Source organism: Ahaetulla prasina, chromosome 1 (genome assembly GCF_028640845.1).
Source record: "Ahaetulla prasina isolate Xishuangbanna chromosome 1, ASM2864084v1, whole genome shotgun sequence".
Taxonomy (NCBI): domain Eukaryota; kingdom Metazoa; phylum Chordata; class Lepidosauria; order Squamata; family Colubridae; genus Ahaetulla; species Ahaetulla prasina.
The window spans coordinates 185,903,756-185,922,693 of NC_080539.1; the positions used below are offsets into that span (position 1 = coordinate 185,903,756).

Here is an 18,938-nt window from a genome sequence, read left to right on the forward strand (position 1 = left end):
TGATTTATTTTTTATGTTTTGGAGGTGAATTTTAAGTAGAGTAGAATAGAATAGAATTTTTATTGGCCAAGTGTGATTGGACACACAAGGAATTTGTCTTGGTGCATATGCTCTCAGTGTACATAAAAGAAAAGATACGTTCATCAAGGTACAACATTTACAACACAATTGATGGTCAATATATCAATATAAATCATAAAAATTGCCAGCAACAAAGTTACAGTCATGGCAAAGTTACGGCAAAGGGAGTGACTAAATGTTAGGACTCGAATAAAATTCTACGAGGAAGGGCAATTGCACAACGAATATCCCATCTAGAACCCTGTACTCTATCACCGTAACCACAGCAAAGAGTTTGTGAAGAAGGCAACGATTCCCCACCCGCCTCGTCGCCGCTTCTATAGCAACCGCCCGGGCAGAAGAAAGAAGCAAAGGAGGCGAAGCGTGGCTTTGGTCTTAGCAGCCTAGTTGCTAAGGTGGCCGCGCGGGGAGAGCACAGCTGTGCAACTGCAGGAGAAGCAGCCTTCAGACGTGGAAGTGGGGCGTGATTCACGTGGCCCCGAGGCGGAGGCAACAGTTCGTCTCGCGCCACACGCGCTGCTGTCGTTAAGGGCCTCTGCTACTGGGGCTCTGGATGACCACTGCTGCAGCCTGAAGGCTCATTTCCTGGTCTCTTACCCGGCAGCATTTTTCTCCCAGTTTAAACAACGGATACATAGACAAACAACTCTTCCTGACTCCTTTTCCAACAGGCTTTAAGAAAACCGAATCGGAGCAGAAAGCTAAACGCAAGGGAAGGTGACAAAAGACAATGTCGCATAAGTAAGTAAAAAGCAAAATAGTACAATTTTGCAAAAAGCAATGATGCATAAGTAAGTACAAAATAAAACAGTACACTTTTGTTAAATATATAGTGCCGCTTCAAGGGTGTCAACTTACGTCAGTTCTGGTCCCTGTTAGAGCTTCTACGAAGTTAACGTTGAGGGATGATGAATTGGCAGGAAACGATCACGGAAAATAGGAATAGGTTTGGGTTCATTTAGTATCTAGATGTAAAATACCTTTAATATTGTGTTGCTTGCCTATTTATGTCACTCTTATAACTGCAATTTAATAACTAATTTGTTCCTGGCGAGGGTTTATTGCAAACAAACATGGTGGAATGAACTTTACATTCGCCTCTGCCTATCAGGCCTTTCTCAGATTTCATTCATTCCTTAGATTGAAAAACGAATGTTTCAGACTCTGTTTTGAAAAACAAAATACACTTTTAGAAATTAAAAATATTACAGCTGCATTACAGGGTGAGTTCTATTTTGGTTTTTTTAATGGTGAAATAATCATTTTGCGAGTTTTTAATAATAAAAAGCTGAATGATATTTTTCTCTTCAAGAAATAATGGGTGCAGTTTATGAAATCTAACTAGGCTTCTAGCCAGTATGGTTTATAACTCATATTTTATTGGGAACACATGAAAGGTTTTAAGAGATTTTTACCCTCTGTTTTAATGAGGGATATATCATGATCTTGTATGATAATAGTTCATAAGGACCATAGTTCTCTGCAGTATTTTTTTTCACAGGACTAAAACAATATAGATAATAATAATAATAATAATAATAATAATAATAATAATAATAATAATAATAATAATAATAATAATAATAATAAAATAAAAAAAAAATAATATCAGAGTTCTCTGCCCTAATGACCAGGTAGGTAGGTGTGGTTGGGTGGGCATGTGACTGGGTGGGCATGGCCAACTTTTTTTATATATAGTTTTTTACTTTTATTTCTCATAAAATATATATAAATGTACAATCTCTTTAACCATTCTTATCACACATATTATCTTTTGGTTTCCATATTGATTCATTCTTCATCCTAAAACTTTAAAATACATTCAGATTTGCTCTTCTACCATTCCATATCTCCCTTCTTCCACAACAACCATTCTTCTCCTTCTCTCCTCTTACCCTTCCCTCCCTTTTACTCTTTTCAACTTTCTTCTTTTCTCCTCTCCTTCCCCTTCTCTCTTTCCCCTTCCTTTCTCCCACTCCTCCCCTCTTCCTCTCTTTCTAACCCTCTCTCCTACTCTTATTTCCCCTTTCTTTCTTCCTCTCCTTTCCCTTTCTTTTCTCTTTCTCTCTTTTCCTCCCTTCTCCTCTCTTTTTCTGACCTGTCCCTCTATTCCTCTCTCCCTTCTCTCTCCATTGTTGTGTCCATTTTCAATTCAATATTTTGTCAAGATGGTATTCGAGCAACCCCGATCTTACATTTACCCACATTTTCCTTTTAATTTCTTTTCTATTTTGCTGGTTAGACATCCTTAATGTACATTTATATAGTACCTTTTTTTTCATTTTCCCCCTCCTTCCCCCCTTTTTTTTACTCAGGTGTCATCTGGGTTTCTATTTTTTTTGTCTTTCCTGTCATCTATTTTTATTCATATTCCTTTTCTAGCCAATAATAAAAACGTCCCCATGTCTTGAAATATACCATAGTGTAATGTTGAAGGTATTTAATGACTTATTATTAGAAGCTAAGATCCCGGACTCATGGATGGAGGTATACATAATTCTTATACTGAAAGAAGAATCAGACCTTCAACAAATAAAGAATTATAGACTGATTTCCCTATTAAATGTAGATTACAAAATTTTTGCATCAATCATGGCTGAAAGACTAAAGAAACTGATAAATGAATTTATACACATAGATCAGAATGTTTTTTTTTACCTAAAAGGCAAATTAGATATAATATGAGAATTGTATTGAATACATTTGAATACTATGAAGTGCATCCAGAGAAACAAATGGCATTGTTATTTTCGGATGCACAGAAAATTTTTGATAATGTAAATTGGTAATTTATGATAACTCAATCGCAAATGATGGACTTTGGGGATAGGTTTATAAATATGGTCAAAACTGTATACAAAGGACAATCGGCAAAGGTAATTGTAAATGGCGAAATGACAGAAAAAGTGGGTATTAGAAAAGGAATCAGACAAGGATGTCCTTTATCTCCATTACTATTTATATTGACATTAGAGATTTTAAACAGAAGGATAAGACAAGATAAAGAAATAAAAGGAATGAAAATTAAAAAAGAATATAAATTGCAAGCATTTGCGGATGATTTAGTGTTTATCCTATAGATCCTATAGAAACAGGCCCAAAGTTACTGAAACAAATAGAGGAATATGTAGCAGGACTGAAAATTAATAAAGATAAGACAAAAATTTTAGTTAAAAATATGATAGAAAAACAAAAAAGGAAATAATGGCAAAACTAAATATTCAAATAGTGAAGAAAGTGAAATATTTGGGTATTCAGCTAAGTTCAGCTAAGTTGAGAAATCAAATTGAAAAAGACTGGGAGAAATGGAGAAATTTGCAATTATCATTAATAGGAAGGATAGTGTTAATTAAGATGAGCATATTACCAAGAATCTTATTTGTCTTCCAAACTTTATCCAAACCAATAAAGATTGAGAAAAAGTACTTTGAGAATTTGAACAGGACAATGTAGAAATATATATGGTGAGGGGAAAAAGCAAGAATCAACATAAAAATGTTACAAGATTCTAGAATTAGAGATGGGTTTGGACTTCCAAATTGGGAACTGTATTACCAAGAGGCAGTGCTAACTTGGATTAAAGAATGGATCTTATTGAGAAATACAAGACTATTGACTTTGGAGGGATACGATTTGCAACTAGGTTGGCACGCTTTCTTATGATATGGGAAAAACAGGATACATGGATACTTCCAGAGACACTATGTAAGAAATGGTTTATTAACTGTGGGAGAGAGTGAAAGAAAAACATGGAAATACCAATGTGGCTTTTGACAATGGAAGCTGTGACACATCCAAATATTATTAATATGAAAAATATTGTTAGCTATAAGGACATTTTAACAGAAAAGGGAGAACTAAAACAAAAACAAGAGTTGAAAAAGCAAGGGATTGAGACAGATTGGTTTACACGATTGCAAATACAATCAAGATATGAAAAAGTTCTTAAACAGTATGGTTTTAATATGAGTAAATCAGAATTGGATGAAGTGACCAGCAAAAAGCCTGTTGAAAGATGAAAGGAAGGAATGGGAACAGGTGTGACACTATGAAGGAGGGAACTGAACACTTCCTCTGGTGGAGGCAATCAAGTTATAATCAATGTTAAAATGGAAGGAAGGCTAAAGTCAAACCAACAGCAGGTTTCTAGGATATAATTCATCTGGCCCTGAAGACAGAAACATAAATCTTCCCTAACCAAGAGATACAGAAGTATCAATCATATGTCCCACTCTTCACAATTCTTGGAATGCCTACTCTATGGTTGGAAAAGACAGATCCAAAATAGGAATTTAGTAATTCTGCCTTCTCTTTGTTACTTTATAGCATTTTGTTGTCTTTATTGAGCAGATAATATATTAAAGTTGTATAGAAATATTTTCTTTAAAAACACATATCCATTGTTAGAGAGCCAGTTTGCGATAGAGATTAAAGGCATTAGACTAGAAGTCAGGAGACTGCAAGTTCTAGTCTTGCTGTTGAACCTCTCTCCTTTCTGTCTCTCTCTCTCTCCCACCTCCCCCCTTTCCCTCCTTCCCTCCCTCCCTCTTTTTCTCCCCCTCCCCCCCTCCCTCTCCCTCCTCACCTAAGAAGGCCAGGACAAATACTGCCAAAAAATGGCAGAGATCTATCCAAATCACCAGGTACTTGAATGCATAAAAAACTCCAAATCATAAATATGCAGATCACACATACATGTACACTTTGCACATCTCAGTTCATTCTGAGCTTTAACTTTCTAACATTTCTGTAGTAGTGTATATATACTCTTCTTTAGATCTATCCCATCTATATGCACAGTATATAGGGATGCACAGAATGTCACCAAACAGTCATTTGTATGAACAGCTTATTGTATAATTTGCTATTCTCCTGTGTGCTGCTTAGAGAGTCCAGGTAATGGGTTAACCTCATTTTATTGGCCAGAGACTGAGTTGAAATTTTTTTAAAGACATCTCCTCTTCATGTATAGCTCCAGTTTGTTAACTTAGTCAGCCTTGAGAGACTTATTCCTTTTAGCTCCATTGCTTGGACTTTATAATATTAAATTTGTGGAGAATTTAAAACTGTTTTGCGGTTTGCTCTCTACTGGAGGTGTTTGCTGAGACGGCAGGGGGGCTTTTAGCTTGGCGCTCAGCCAACTGCTGTTCAGCTAAGCAGCTCCCACGGCGGCAGTGATTCTTCCTCCTTTCTGGTATGATCGGCACAGTGCCACGTGGATTTGACAGCCTTATCTGATCGGGCTGAGAATGGCCAACTGTGAGTCAACCAAGGAGCGCACGGGAAGCCGTGGTGTCAGCTATGCGCTTTCGGGGATCAAGGCAAGCTCTTTGGTGTCAGAGGTGAGCTCTCCCCTACCTAGCCCTTGTTCTTTGGCGCTTAGAGAGCTGTGGTGGCCACTCAATGCCATTTTGTGGCTGTTGTTGGCTCCAAGCCATTTTGTGGAGGAGATCAAAGGCACTTCAGGAGCTGTTTTGCTGGCTCTGTGCCATTTTGTGGCAATACTTTGGGCATTTGAGGAGCTGTGTTATCGGCTCTGTGCCATTTTGGGGCAATGTTTTGAGTGCTTCAGGAGCTATGTTGTTGGCTCTGCATTATTTGGAACGCCCTTGCTGCAGCAGCAGCTTTCTCCTATCAAGTCATATCGTCGGTTTGAGGCTGCCATAAGTCTGAGCCACCAATTATTGGACTCATTTTCTCCCTTGGGGGTGATCTAAAATATTACTCTGGTTTCTGATTCAAGTCAGGCCTGATTTCAAGATGGTGGATCACAGCCACTCTCCTTCCCGCTCTTCTAATTCTCCTCCTCCTCTTCCTAGACAGAGAGGCATATCAGGGACCAAGGCCCATTCCACCAAGGCCAAATCCTCTTCTTCTGCAGCAGAGAAGGATGCCAGGAGGAGGCACCTTGCCTTAAACAAACAATTTGAAAAGGCTCAGAAGAAGGCAGAGATTTGCAGGGCCCCTATTCCTTCTGAGGCTGGCGTGCAGTTCATTTCAGCCCAACAGAATGACATTCCCCTTCAGACCTGTCAGGATTAGTCGGCCTGGTCTCCCAATATTTCTATGAAGGTGCATGATAACCAAGCGGTGGTCAGGGAAGTTTTTTCTGAGGGACCCGATCCCCTCTTGGGACCATCCCATCACCCACGATCTGCCAAACCATCTGCCACCTTCACTCCTACCACGGTGGGGCTCCGCCCGGAAGAGAACCACAGCTCTGACATGCCGCAGGAAATGTGCGATCTCATTGCACAAACTGTTGCCAGGGGTATCGATGCAGTGCTCACACAAAGGGGCATCTTGGCCCCATTATCAGCGACTGCACAGGACCACCGAGGCCCTCATCCTTCAGGCCACATGGACGTGACTTCTTGGAAGTCATCCATTCCCCTTCTCCCTCGCATCAAAGTGACCTGTTGCTGATGGGCAAGGAGGAGATCTTGGACTACAACCTTTCTGGAGATGAGGTCACACTGGACAGACCCCATACTACGGGTCTATTCCACCATGATTTTTTAAAAATCTTGTTGCATAAGGCAAAGGCCATGGCTAATATGGGGATCATTATGGGACACAGAGGGATCTTCGGAGCCTTGGGATTCTGCCAAGCTCCTTTTCACTGAAGCCATCACTGAGGAGGAGGCCATTCCATTGCCCAAGCTCTTCGTCGATGTGGTCCAGCATCAGTGGACCCAACCAGGTTCCGTATCGACCTCAAGCAGTTGATACCCCCAGACTTATGGTTATGGGGGATTTCAACCTGCCGTCAGTCGGTGAAACATCAGCGGCGGCTCGGGAGTTCATGGCTTCCATGACGGCCTTGGACCTGTCCCAGTTAGTTAATGGTCCCACTCACAACGGGGGAAACACTCTGGATCTGATTTTTGTCTCTGGACAGTGTTTGAATGATTTAGAATTAGGGGATTTAGTCATCAAACCCCTGTCATGGTCAGATCATTTGCTTCTTCGACTCGACTTTCGAACTGCCAACCCACACCGCAGGGAGACAGGACCGATTCGTTGGTTCCATCCCAGGCGCCTGATGGACCCAGAGAGGTTTCTGACGGAGCTTGGGCCATTTCCTGAGGATCTAGCTCACGGCTTGTCTGAAGAACTAGTGGCTACCTGGGAAAGGGCGGCAGCAGGGGCTTTGGACTGCGTCATGCCTTTGCAGCCTCTGACCCAACGCTGATCTCGACTGGCTCCTTGGTATTCTGAGGAGCTGAGAGAGATGAAGTGCCGGAAAAGACGCCTAGAGAGTGGTTGGAGGACCAGTCGTTCTGAATCCGACCAAACACTAGTAAGGTCCCATATTCAGACCTATCTAGTGGCAATAAGAACGGCAAAACGTGAGTATTTTTCTGCTCTTATTGCATTGGCAGATAACTGACCAGCCGCCCTGTTTAGGGTAACCCGCTCCCTCTTACATCAAGGAGCACGGGAGGACCCCTTGCAAGCGTGCTGATGATTTTGGACAATGTCTGCATGATAAAGTCGCTCAGATCCGGGATGGTCTGGACTCGGATTGGGTAGATTCAGGCGAGATGACGGAGGTAGATCTTGAGGATGTTATCTGGGAAGAGTTCGATACTGTGGCTCCCGAGGACATGGATAGGATACTGGGGAGGCTGAATGCGACCACATGTTTATTGGACCCGTGTCCCTCCTGGCTGGTACTGGCCACCCGGGAGGTTACACGAGGCTGGCTTCAGGGAATTGTCAACGCTTCTTTGATGGAAGGTGTCTTCCTTACCACCTTGAAAGAGGCGGTGGTGAGGCCCCTCCTCAAGAAGCCCTCCCTGGATCCAGTCGTTTTAGCGAACTATCGTCCTGTCTCCAACCTTCGTTTTGTGGCGAAGGTTGTTTAGAGTGTGGTGGTGCAACAGCTCCCCCAGTACCTGGATGAAACTGTCTATCTTGACCCATCCCAGTCCGGCTTCCGGCCTGGGTACAGCACGGAGACAGCATTGGTCGGGTTGGTAGATGATCTCTGGAGGGCTCAGGACATGGGTTGTTCCTCTGCCCTGGTCCTATTAGATCTCTCAGCGGCTTTTGATACCATTGACCATGGTATCTTGCTGCGATGGCTGGAGGGTTTAGGAGTGGGGGGGCACCGTTTTCCAGTGGTTCTCCTCCTATCTTTCTGACCGGTCACAAACGGTGTTGGCAGGAGGGCAGAGATCGGCTGCGAGGCGCCTCATGTGTGGGGTGCCACAGGGGTCAGTTCTCTCGCCTCTTCTGTTCAACTTCTACATGAAGCTGCTAGGTGAGATCATCCATGGTTTTGGGGTGCGATGTCATCTGTATGCTGATGATACTCAGCTGTACATTTCCACCCCTAACCACCCCAACGAAGCTGTTGAAATGATGGCCCGGTGTCTGGAGGCTGTGCGGGTCTGGATGGGGAAGAACAGGCTTCGACTCAACCGTTCCAAGACTGTGTGGCTGTGGATGCCGGCATCCCGGTACAGCCAGCTGACTCCATCACTGACTGTTGGGGGTGAGTCATTGGCCCCCATGGAGAGGGTTCGCAATTTAGGCTTCCTCTTGGGTGTACGGCTATCCTTAGAAGAGCATATGACGGCCGTTGCCAGGGGAGCTTTTTATCAGGTTCGCCTGATATGCCAGTTACGTCCCTTTCTAGACCGGGTTTCCCTATGCATGGTCACTCACGCCCTCGTCACTTCCCGCCTGGACTACTGTAATGCTCTCTACATGGGGCTCCCCTTGAAGAGCACCCGGAGGCTTCAACTGGTCCAGAATGCGGCTGCGCGGGTAACAGAGGGAGTAACTCGAGGCTCCCATGTAACACCTCTCCTGCGCAAGTTGCACTGGCTTCCGGTGGTCTGCCGGGTGCAATTCAAGGTGTTGGTTACTACCATCGACCATGGTATCTTGCTGCGACGGCTGGAGGGGTTAGGAGTGGGGGGCACCGTTTTCCGGTGGTTCTCCTCCTATCTTTCTGACCGGTCGCAGACGGTGTTGGCAGGAGGGCAGAGATCGGCCGCGAGGCGCCTCATGTGTGGGGTGCCACAGGGGTCAGTTCTCTCGCCTCTTCTGTTCAACATCTACATGAAGCTGCTAGGTGAGATCATCCGTGGTTTTGGGGTGCGATGTCATCTGTATGCTGATGATAAACAGCTATACATTTCCACCCCTAACCACCCCAACGAAGCTGTTGAAGTGATGTCCCAGTGTCTGTAGGCTGTGCGGGTCTGGATGGGGAAAAACAGGCTTTGACTCAACCCTTCCAAGACTGTGGCTGTGGATGCCGGCTTCCGGGTACAGTCAGCTGACTCCATCGCTGACTGTAGGGGGCGAGTCATTGGTCCCCATGGAAAGGGTCCGCAATCTAGGTGTCCTCTTGGATGTACGGCTGTCTTTAGAAGAGCATATGATGGCCGTTGCCAGGGGAGCTTTTTATCAGGTTCGCCTGATATGCCAGTTGCGTACTTTCCTAGACCGGGATTCCTTATGCACGGTCACTCATGCCGTCGTCACTTTCCGCCTGGACTACTGCAATGCTCTCTACATGGGGCTCCCCTTGAAGAGCACCCGGAGGCTTCAACTGGTCCAGAATGCGGCTGCGCGGGTAACAGAGGGAGTAACTCGAGGCTCCCATGTAACACCTCTCCTGCGCAAGTTGCACTGGCTTCCGGTGGTCTGCCGGGTGCAATTCAAGGTGTTGGTTACTACCTTTAAAGCGCTCCATGGCATAGGATTGGGTTATTTACGGGACCACCTGCTGCTACCAATAGCCTCCCACCGACCCGTGCGCTCCCATAGGGAGGGTCTCCTCAGGGTGCCATCAGTCAAACAATGTCAACTGGCAACCCCCAGGGGGATGGCCTTCTCTGTGGGGGCTCCTGCCCTCTGGAATGAGCTGCCTCCGGGAATACGTCAACTCCCTTTCCTCTGGACCTTTCCATGCGAGCTAAAGACCTATTTGTTCCATCGCGTGGGGCTGGCTTGATGTAGTTTTAATGTGGGTTTTATTATAGTTTTAGTCTGTTTCGGCCTAATTGAATTAGCTTTTTAAAATTGTTTTTAAATTTTTGTGGAATCTGTTTTTATTTGGCTGTAAACCGCCCTGAGTCCTTTCGGGAGAAGGGCGGTATATAAAATAAATAAATAAATAAATAAATAAAATAAAGTCTAGACAGGAAGCTGTACACAGTGGAACAGGAGCTTGAAGAACTCATCAAGCTCCCAGCTCCTCGGCTAGCAACCTCCCATCCGATGCGTCCAAGGGCCTCCGAACTGAAGACAGAAGGGCTGAAATTTCAGCCTGCAAAACCCACCAAGCTACCACGTGGGCTATCAGATCGGCCACAGCAGTGTCCTTCTTCACCAGGATGTCACTGATATGGCTCCGACAAATGCAGTCTAGATTGTCTCCATAGGATTCTCGCCTTCATCAGGACATCAATAAATTGATTGCCATTGCCGAATTTTTGCTGATGCAACACTCAATTCAATGAAATTTGCTTCACAACCCCTGGCATCCAACATCACATCCAGGCAACTCCTATGGCTGCGGCATTGGTAGGCGGACATGAAGACCAAATGGCGGTTGGCTGCAACTCCATTTAAGGGTGGTTCCCTCTTCGGGGAGGCCCTGGACCCGATCCTAGATGAAGGTAGGGACAAGAGGAAGGTCCTCCCCTATGTCTCCAGACAACCCAATAGGCGAACCACCTTTCCTTATCGCAGGCAGTCCTTTCAGTCTTCAGATCCCGAGTTTCAAGCCCCGGCCTACCAGAGGTCCTTCTACCAGCCCGTGGACAAGGCTCATGACAGAAAGCCCTACAAGGATCGAACCCAGAAGTCTCAGTCTATGTGACCTTTCCGGGGTTCCAATTTTCATCCCTATTGTAGAAACAAATGACTGCTCTGCCCAGGATCCCATTGGGGGTAATCTCGCCAATTTTGCTAACACCTGGCGGAGTACGATTACTGACGCCTGGACCCTTCAGACAGTTACCCTTGGGCTCACCCTTGAGTTCAGTTCCGAACCCCCACAGAGGTTCATTCAATGTTCGGTGTCCCAGGATCCCTCCAAGAGAGCTCTGATGGAAGCTGAAATTCAGCATCTTCTGGCGGTTGAACCAGTACCATCGGGGTTCCAGCTTCTATTCGATTCTCTTCTTGGTGCAAAAGAAGTCGGGGGGCAGCAGAGCCATACTAGGTCTGAAGGGCTTAAATGTACACATACGGTACAGACGCTTCAAGGTGCAGTCCCTGCATACCATCCTGGGCTGCATCAGACAAGGAGATCCTTTAACATCCATAGATCTTCAAGAGGCTTATCTCCATGTTCCCATCAGACCATCTCACAGGAGGTTCCTCAGGTTCTGCTATGCAGGGACCCATTTTTAATACAGGGCCTTGCCCTTCGGACTTTCCTCCGCTCCCCGCACATTCACCAAGCTTCTGGACGTGGTGGTGGCCCATCAGATTACAATGTTACTTGGATGATATTTTGATTCAATCTTCCTCCCTCCAACAGGTGAAGCGGGACCTCCAGGTAACAATCTGAACGTTCCAGGAATATGGATTCCCCGTGAATTGGGAGAAGAGTCACCTCACACCTTCCACCGATCTTATCCACCTGTGGGCACGCATCAACACTCTATCCTGCCAAGTCTTCCTTTTGCAGGAATGACTAACCAGCATCCGGGTCACAGTGAGGCAGGTGACAGCGCTCAGAAGGATTTCCCTGGTGTTACTTTCCCAGTTATTGGGCCAGATGATTTCCTGTCTGGCAGTTGTTCCTTGGGCAAGATTGCACTCCCGGCCCCTTCAGTGACTTCTTTTACTGAGCCAAAAAGCAAGTACCAGCAACACCAATACTCGGATCAAGGTCCCCCCAAGGGTGATCAAGTCACTGCACTGGTGGATGTCGGCTGCCCTGGAGAAAGGCTGCTCTTTCCAGGAGCCCCAATGCCTAGTCCTTACCATGGACGCCAGCCTTTTTGGCTGGGGCGCCCATTTGCAAACTCATGTGTCCCAGGGTCAATGGTCACCACTGGACCTGCTGAATGATGTCAATTGGTTGGAACTGCGCACTGCTCACCTGGCACTCCAACACTTCAAGCATCAACTGTCGGGTCACCATGTGTTACTGCTGACAGTGTAACAGCAAAGGCTCACATGAACAGGCAGGGGGGCACTCGCTCCAGGACCCTGATGCACGAAGCTGCCAAACTAGGGCTGTTGTGACTCCAGCCCCCGAACCTGTCCCCATGCCCGGAAGTGTCTTGGAGCCGGACCTGCTGCCAGAAAGTGACTTGGACAGTGAGGGGGAAGGTCCGTCAGGACTTACCTCGGGAGCACTGGCTTCCCTCGCTCAGCTCCAGGACCCAGAAACAGGCCAGGTGAAAGAGATAACAAGGCCTCCTTCCCTTGACTCTTCCCCCCCCCAGGCCAAGCCTGCAGACTCAGCTGACGGCAATCAGGCTTGGTTTCGTAGGCAGAAGAGGAGGGAACAACAGAAGCAAGAGTGGGGCAGGCCCAGGAAGTGCTGAGTCATGGAGCCACACCCCACAGGATATAAAAGGCAGGCAGAGCTGCTGTGTCTCTTTGTAACAGCCAAATCCACTGATTGACTAGAGCTGAAGTTTGGGACTCACCAGCGTCATGGAAAATAATGAGGGCTCTTGGCAGACACTGGCTCTTTTGTCGCCAGAGCTGATAGTGCCAGCTAATTAAGCCATCATTTGGACGGAGGCGGAGGAGGACAGAACAAGGGCTGTGGGTGGAGAAACATCTGCTCTCCCTGCAAGCAGAACACATCTCCGGTGTCTCCAACACTTAAGCGGACTGGCTGAGCAGAACTACCATTGATCAGTTGGAGTGGCAACTATACCCCGATCTCTTTCTGCAAATCACAGCTATATTTGGTCATCCTCAAATAGACCTGTTTGCCAGTCCAACAAATGTGCAACTTCCATGATTCTTCACCAGGTTTTGGATGCCAGGAGTTGAGGGGACCAATGCCCTCCATTGCCCGTGGCCTTTCGACCTCTACACCTTTCTTCTGACCCCCTTGATACTGAGGGTAATCTGGAAGATCTTGGAGGAGGGGGCAGAGGTCATTCTCATTGCTCCCTATTGGCCCGACGGACCTGGTTCGCAGATCTCATGAGCCTGTCGCTCACTCATCCCTGGAGGATTCCTCTAGACTGGATCTCCCTCTGCCAGGGGGCCGTCTGCCACCCAGACCCTCAGTGGTTCTAGCTGGCTGCCTGGCACTTGAAAGGGAGATCCTGAAGAGGGACCGATTCTCACCCAAAGTGACATCTTACATCCTGGCTTCTCGCTGCCCGTCTACGACCCACATATACAACACAACGTGGTCTTCTTTCCATCACTGGATTCACAAGACTGGGACTGCCCCTACATCGGCATCCATTCCCCAGGTTTTAGACTTTCTCCAGGAAGGTTTAGATGCGGGTCTAGCCATGAACATTGTCCACCGGCAGGTCGCTGCCCTGCCGACTGTACTGCCGTGTGACAGGGCTGCAACTCTTTCTCAGCATTCCCGGGTTCGTTGTTTTCTGAAAGGGGCATCCAACATTCGCCCTCCTCCAGTCCACAGCTACCCCTCCTCCAGTCCACAGGTACTTCTCTGAGCCTAGTTCTTCAGGCTTTGACATCTTCACCATTCGAGCCACTGGGCTCCGCCAGTCTCAATTCCTGACCTTCAAGGTAGCTTTTCTGGTAGCGATAGCTTCTGCTCGTCACATTTCGGAGCTGGCTGCCCTTTTGGTAGGAAAAAACTTGTGCATTTTTCACTCCAACCGGGTCATTCTACGTCTGGATCCAATCTTTCTCCCTAAAATCAACACCTGGTTCCACAGGGTCCAGGGGGTCATTTTACCTGATTTTTGTCCTAAGCCCAGGCACCCCAGTGAATGTTTTTAGCATTCCTTGGATGTCCGCAGAGCTCTGCGCAAGTACATTGACTGGACAGCTCCGTTCTGGAGGTTGGAATCACTGTTAATTTCTTTTCAGCCCAAGTTCCTTGGGCACAAGGGTGTCACCCTCCACTATCGGTCGATGGCTCAAGGCTTGCATTGCCATGGCCTTCGATTAACGGAACAAGCTTTGACCTGGCCATATTACAGACCATTTGATGAGAAGCACAGCCAATATGGCGGCTTGGGCCACCCAGGCTTTTCTTCTTGAAATCTGCAGGGCGGCCACTTGGGCCTCCTCTACGCCTTTCATCTAGAACTACGAATTGGACAAGTTGACTTTGTAAAAAAAAATATACAAATAGAATGAGACTATTGCCTTATACATTGTAAGCCGCCCTGAGTCTTCGGAGAAGGGCGGGGTATAAATGTAAACAAACAAACAAAAAAGTTTGTCTCTGCCAAGGCAGCCTTTGGTTGCAGGGTGCTCCAACAGGTTCTTTCTGCTGAGGCGGCGCCTGACTCTTCTCCTTCCCACCCTAGGGATATTTAGCTTGGGTATATCCAGCGCACAGGAGAAGGAACGTTGGACTTATCTGAATGTTCTTTCTAGGTGCACTGTGTGAGAGTCCAAACCCCCCCTATATCTGTGGGGGTCCTGGCTTCGTATTAATTGTGTTTCCGTTTAAGGTTTTGTCTTCTCCAGCTCTGGACTCTTGTTAACAAACTGGAGCTGTATAGCAAAAGGAGATGTGTTTAAACAAATGTCAACTCAGTCTCTGGTCAATCAGATGAGGATAACCCATTGCTTGGACTCTCATGCATTGTACCTAGAAAGAACATTTAGGTAAGTCCAACATTCCTTCACTTTTGTCTGTCTTTGTTCTTCATTTTGAGATTCACATATAAATATCTTACATGCAAGAGCTGACTAGGTTTACATAATGTGCTAAACTATAAATATTTTGTTTAATTTTTGGCTCAGTATGTTGCATGAGCTTAATCATTGTGGTTTGGGGTCATTCAAAATTATAGCCTAGTATCAATGGTGAGTACAACCAATACAGGGTGAAGAAATTGTAATCAGGAATTCTTATTGAACACAGCACGATTGATTTCTCAGAAAACTCAATTCTGCTATTTTATTATTATGCAAGAGTACAGCCTAAATCAGTTCAGTAGGTAAACTGATGCTGAAACAACAGTATAAATTAGAATCATAGAGATAGAAGGGCTAGTGAGACTTTCAAATCCAACACCCTGCCAGTGCAAAAATATGAATTAAACATCCCAGATACTTAACCGTACTGACCATATCAGGTGCATATATCACATAAAGGGTGATGTTCATGTAATTTGCTTTCGTTGTTGAACCACTCTATTAGGAAATATTTTAATGTTCACTTGGAATCTGCCTTCCTGTAGCCTGAAACAAGTATATATACATGTCTTGCATTAAGGAATAAAAAATAAATAAATCAAACAACTCTATGTGATATATTTGAAAAATTCCATCATATCCCCCTTCTAAAACCTAAGTAGTATTTAAGCTTTTTGAGTTCATATCTGACCTCTAGTTATACAGAAATTCTATAGCAATGCCTTTTAGAAATATTCTATTTATTTGTTTTATATCTTATAACATCTACCCTAGGAGCCATTTTTGTGAAGAAGCAAAGTCTCAGGCAACTAAGTTATTTCATGAAAGCTCTGGTGAAACTTTCTCTCAGGGAATGCTATACTTTTCCTGGAAGAATAGCCATATTTAATGAAAATTTATAAGTGAACTTGTGGCATTCCAGTTTGCATTTGAATCAAAATACATGTGCTTCTGATTTATTATTATTTCCTTATTCATTAAACATGAAACTTAGTCAACTGAACATTCAAAAATGCATCACAAATACCATTGACTGCTGCTAATAGTTGATATGGGTTGCTGCCAGCGTCCTAGGTATCAACCAAGTACCTTCTTAAGATGTACAATGTTCTGAGTAGCAAAGTTTTTGGCAGTTCTGCTGGTGTTATTGCAGGAAGCTGCAATTTCTTGATGTATTTTATACAATTCTTGGACATGGTACCAAGTACCCCAATGACAATGGGCGTCACTGTTACATGTTTCATCCATAATTGCGTAGCTTCGATGGCCAGGTCACGATATTTTGTGTTTTTTTCAAGTTCTTTTTCTTTGACTCTGCCGTCTCCTGCTCCTGCAATATCAATGAATTGTACACTTTGTTTTTTGACAACTGTGATATCTTGCAGGTTGTGTTCCAAATGACGATCCATCTCTAGTTGAAATATTTATTTTGAATATTATAGAATAGAATAGAATAGAATTTTTTATTGGCTAAGTGTAATTGGACACACAAGGAATTTGTCTTGGTGCATATGCTCTCAGCATACATAAAACAAAAGATATGTTCACCAAGAATCATAAATTACAACACTTAATGATAGTTATAGGGTAGAAATAAGCTATCAGGAAATAAAATCAATATAAATCGTAAGGATACAAGCAACAAAGTTACAGTCATACAGTCATAAGTAGAAGGAGATGGGTGATGGGAACAATGAGAAGATTAATAGTAGTGCAGATTTAGTAAATAGTTTGACAGTGTTGAGGGAATTATTTGTTTAGGAGTATGATGGCATTTGGGAAGAAACTGTTCTTGTGTCTAGTTGTTCTGGTGTGCAGTGCTCTATAGCGTCGTTTTGATGGTAGGAATTGAAACATTTTATGTCCAGGATGTGAGGGATCTGTAAATATTTTCACAGCCCTCTTCTTGATTCGTGCAGTCAGTGGAAGGTAGGTTGGTAGCAATTGTTTTTTCTGCAGTTCTAATTATCCTCTGAGGTCTCTGTCTGTCTCGTTGGGTTGCAGAATCAAACCAGACAGTTATAGAGGTTCAGATGACAGACTCAATAATTCCTCTGTAGAACTGCTTGGGGGAAATCTTCCGAGGGGTCTTTAGTGCCTCGACGATTTTATGATCAGTCCATATCTTGAAAGGCTTCTTAACCCCCTGTAGAAAATGTCTCCAGGATCAGACAGCCCATCACACCGCAAAAGCCTTCTTCTCCCAAACCACCCACCTGCGTTCCGTGTTTTTTAGCTTTTTCAGCACACATGCACAAGGCATTCCTCTGCAGTAGGAGTGCTGTGACTGCTGCATCACTGGCATCGGCTTGGACTATGAAGCAGGGGTGAAATACTCCCAGTTCGGACCGGATCACTCGATTTGGTAGCAATGGCGATGGGTGGTTCGGAGAACTGGTAGTAAAAATTCCTGCCCCCCCCCATGCCCAGCTGAGCCATGCAATCATCAGAGGTTGTTCTTTTTTCTCCCCCGTTTCCCCCCTCCCCCTAGCCCCCTCCTCCCTCCCTTCACAAACCCCCCTCCCCTCTCCCCGCCGACTTCCCGGAACAAACACAAGGTATAGTTAAAAATAAAACAAACATATGCTAAAAAATTTTCCCTCCTAAATCAATTATATTCCTACAATTCTCATCAATTCCTAACCTCCCCCAAAACAATCAAAAATAATACATCCTAATCATTCAAAGGCAGTCTGATAACTCTTAGTCTGATATCTGTTTTGAATATAGTCAATCCATTTTTTCCATTCATTTAAATATCTTTCTTGCGTATTGTCTTTCAAAAAGGCTGAGATTTTTGCCATCTCAGCCAAATTGGCAACTTTCAATATCCATTCTCCTATTGTAGATAGTTCTTTTTTCTTCCAATACTGTCCTATCAATAATCTTGCCACTGTTATTAGATTTAAAATCAGTTTAGTCTCAATTACTGTACAGTCCGTGATAATTCTCAGCAGAAAAAATTGCGGCAGGAACTTTATCTTCTTTTTCAGAACATTTTGTATAATCCACCAAATTCTTATCCAAAAAGCCTTAATATTCTTACAAATCCACCAAATATGAAAATATGTACCGTCATCACAATTACATCTCCAACATTTTGCTTGCATATCTGGATACATACACGATAATTTCTTAGGATCTAAATGCCATCTGTAAAACATTTTATAAAAATTTTCCCTTAAATTCTGCGCCTGCGTAAATTTAACATTTCTAACCCAATTTTTCCCCCCAAGTTTCCAATAATATTGGCTCCTGAAAATTTTGTGCCCACTTTATCATACAGTCCTTTACCAAATCCCTTTCAGAGTCTATTTCAAATAACACATTATACAATCTCTTTATATGCTCCTGAGATTGATTTCTAATTTGCTTTACCAAATTTTCCTCATTCTGGACTATACCAATTTTCTGATCTTCCTTCCATCTAGCACATAATTGCCCGTATTGGAACCAAGTATAATTTTTCCCTTCTTCTTTTAATACGTGCAAGGATTTTAGCTGCAAACTACCACTTTCAGTATACAAAAGATCTTTATATGTAATTATTTCCTGAATCTGTTCTCAATTTATATTCTTTATTGTATGTCTAGGACTTGCCCACATGGGAACCTTATAATTTAATTTATGAAAATATTTCTTCCAGACACGCAAGACAGCAATTCTTAACACTTGATTTTTAAAAGCCTTATCCACTTTTTTATCATAAATTAAATATGCATGCCATCCATATAATAAATAATAACCTTCTATATTCAAAATTCTCTCCTCCGTTAGATTAAACCAATCACTTATTGCAGAGAGAACAGCTGCTTCATAGTATAATTTAAAAGTAGGCATTTTTAAGCCTCCCCTTTCCTGTGAATCTTGAATTATTTTCATTTTAACCCTGGCTTTTTTACCTTCCCATATAAATTTATTAATTTCAATCTGCCATTGCTTCAAATTTTTATCTTTCTTAATTATTGGTATCATGTGAAAGAGGAATAAAAATCTAGGTAAAAGGTTCATTTTAATAGCAGCTATTCTCCCCAACAGCGATAACTGCAATTTTT

At 44.1% G+C, this 18,938-nt stretch overlaps 1 protein-coding gene across 1 annotated transcript in view; it reads left to right on the forward strand.

Moving 5' to 3' along the window:
- The first annotated feature begins 621 nt into the window (after positions 1 to 621).
- Positions 622 to 18,938, forward strand: part of IQCA1 (IQ motif containing with AAA domain 1) — a 331,503-nt gene continuing 313,186 nt past the window's right edge. The window contains exon 1 of the mRNA XM_058185159.1: positions 622 to 822. Within this exon, the coding sequence (XP_058041142.1) occupies positions 812 to 822 (11 nt within the window). The 5' untranslated portion in view covers positions 622 to 811. The remainder of the gene's footprint in view (positions 823 to 18,938) is intronic.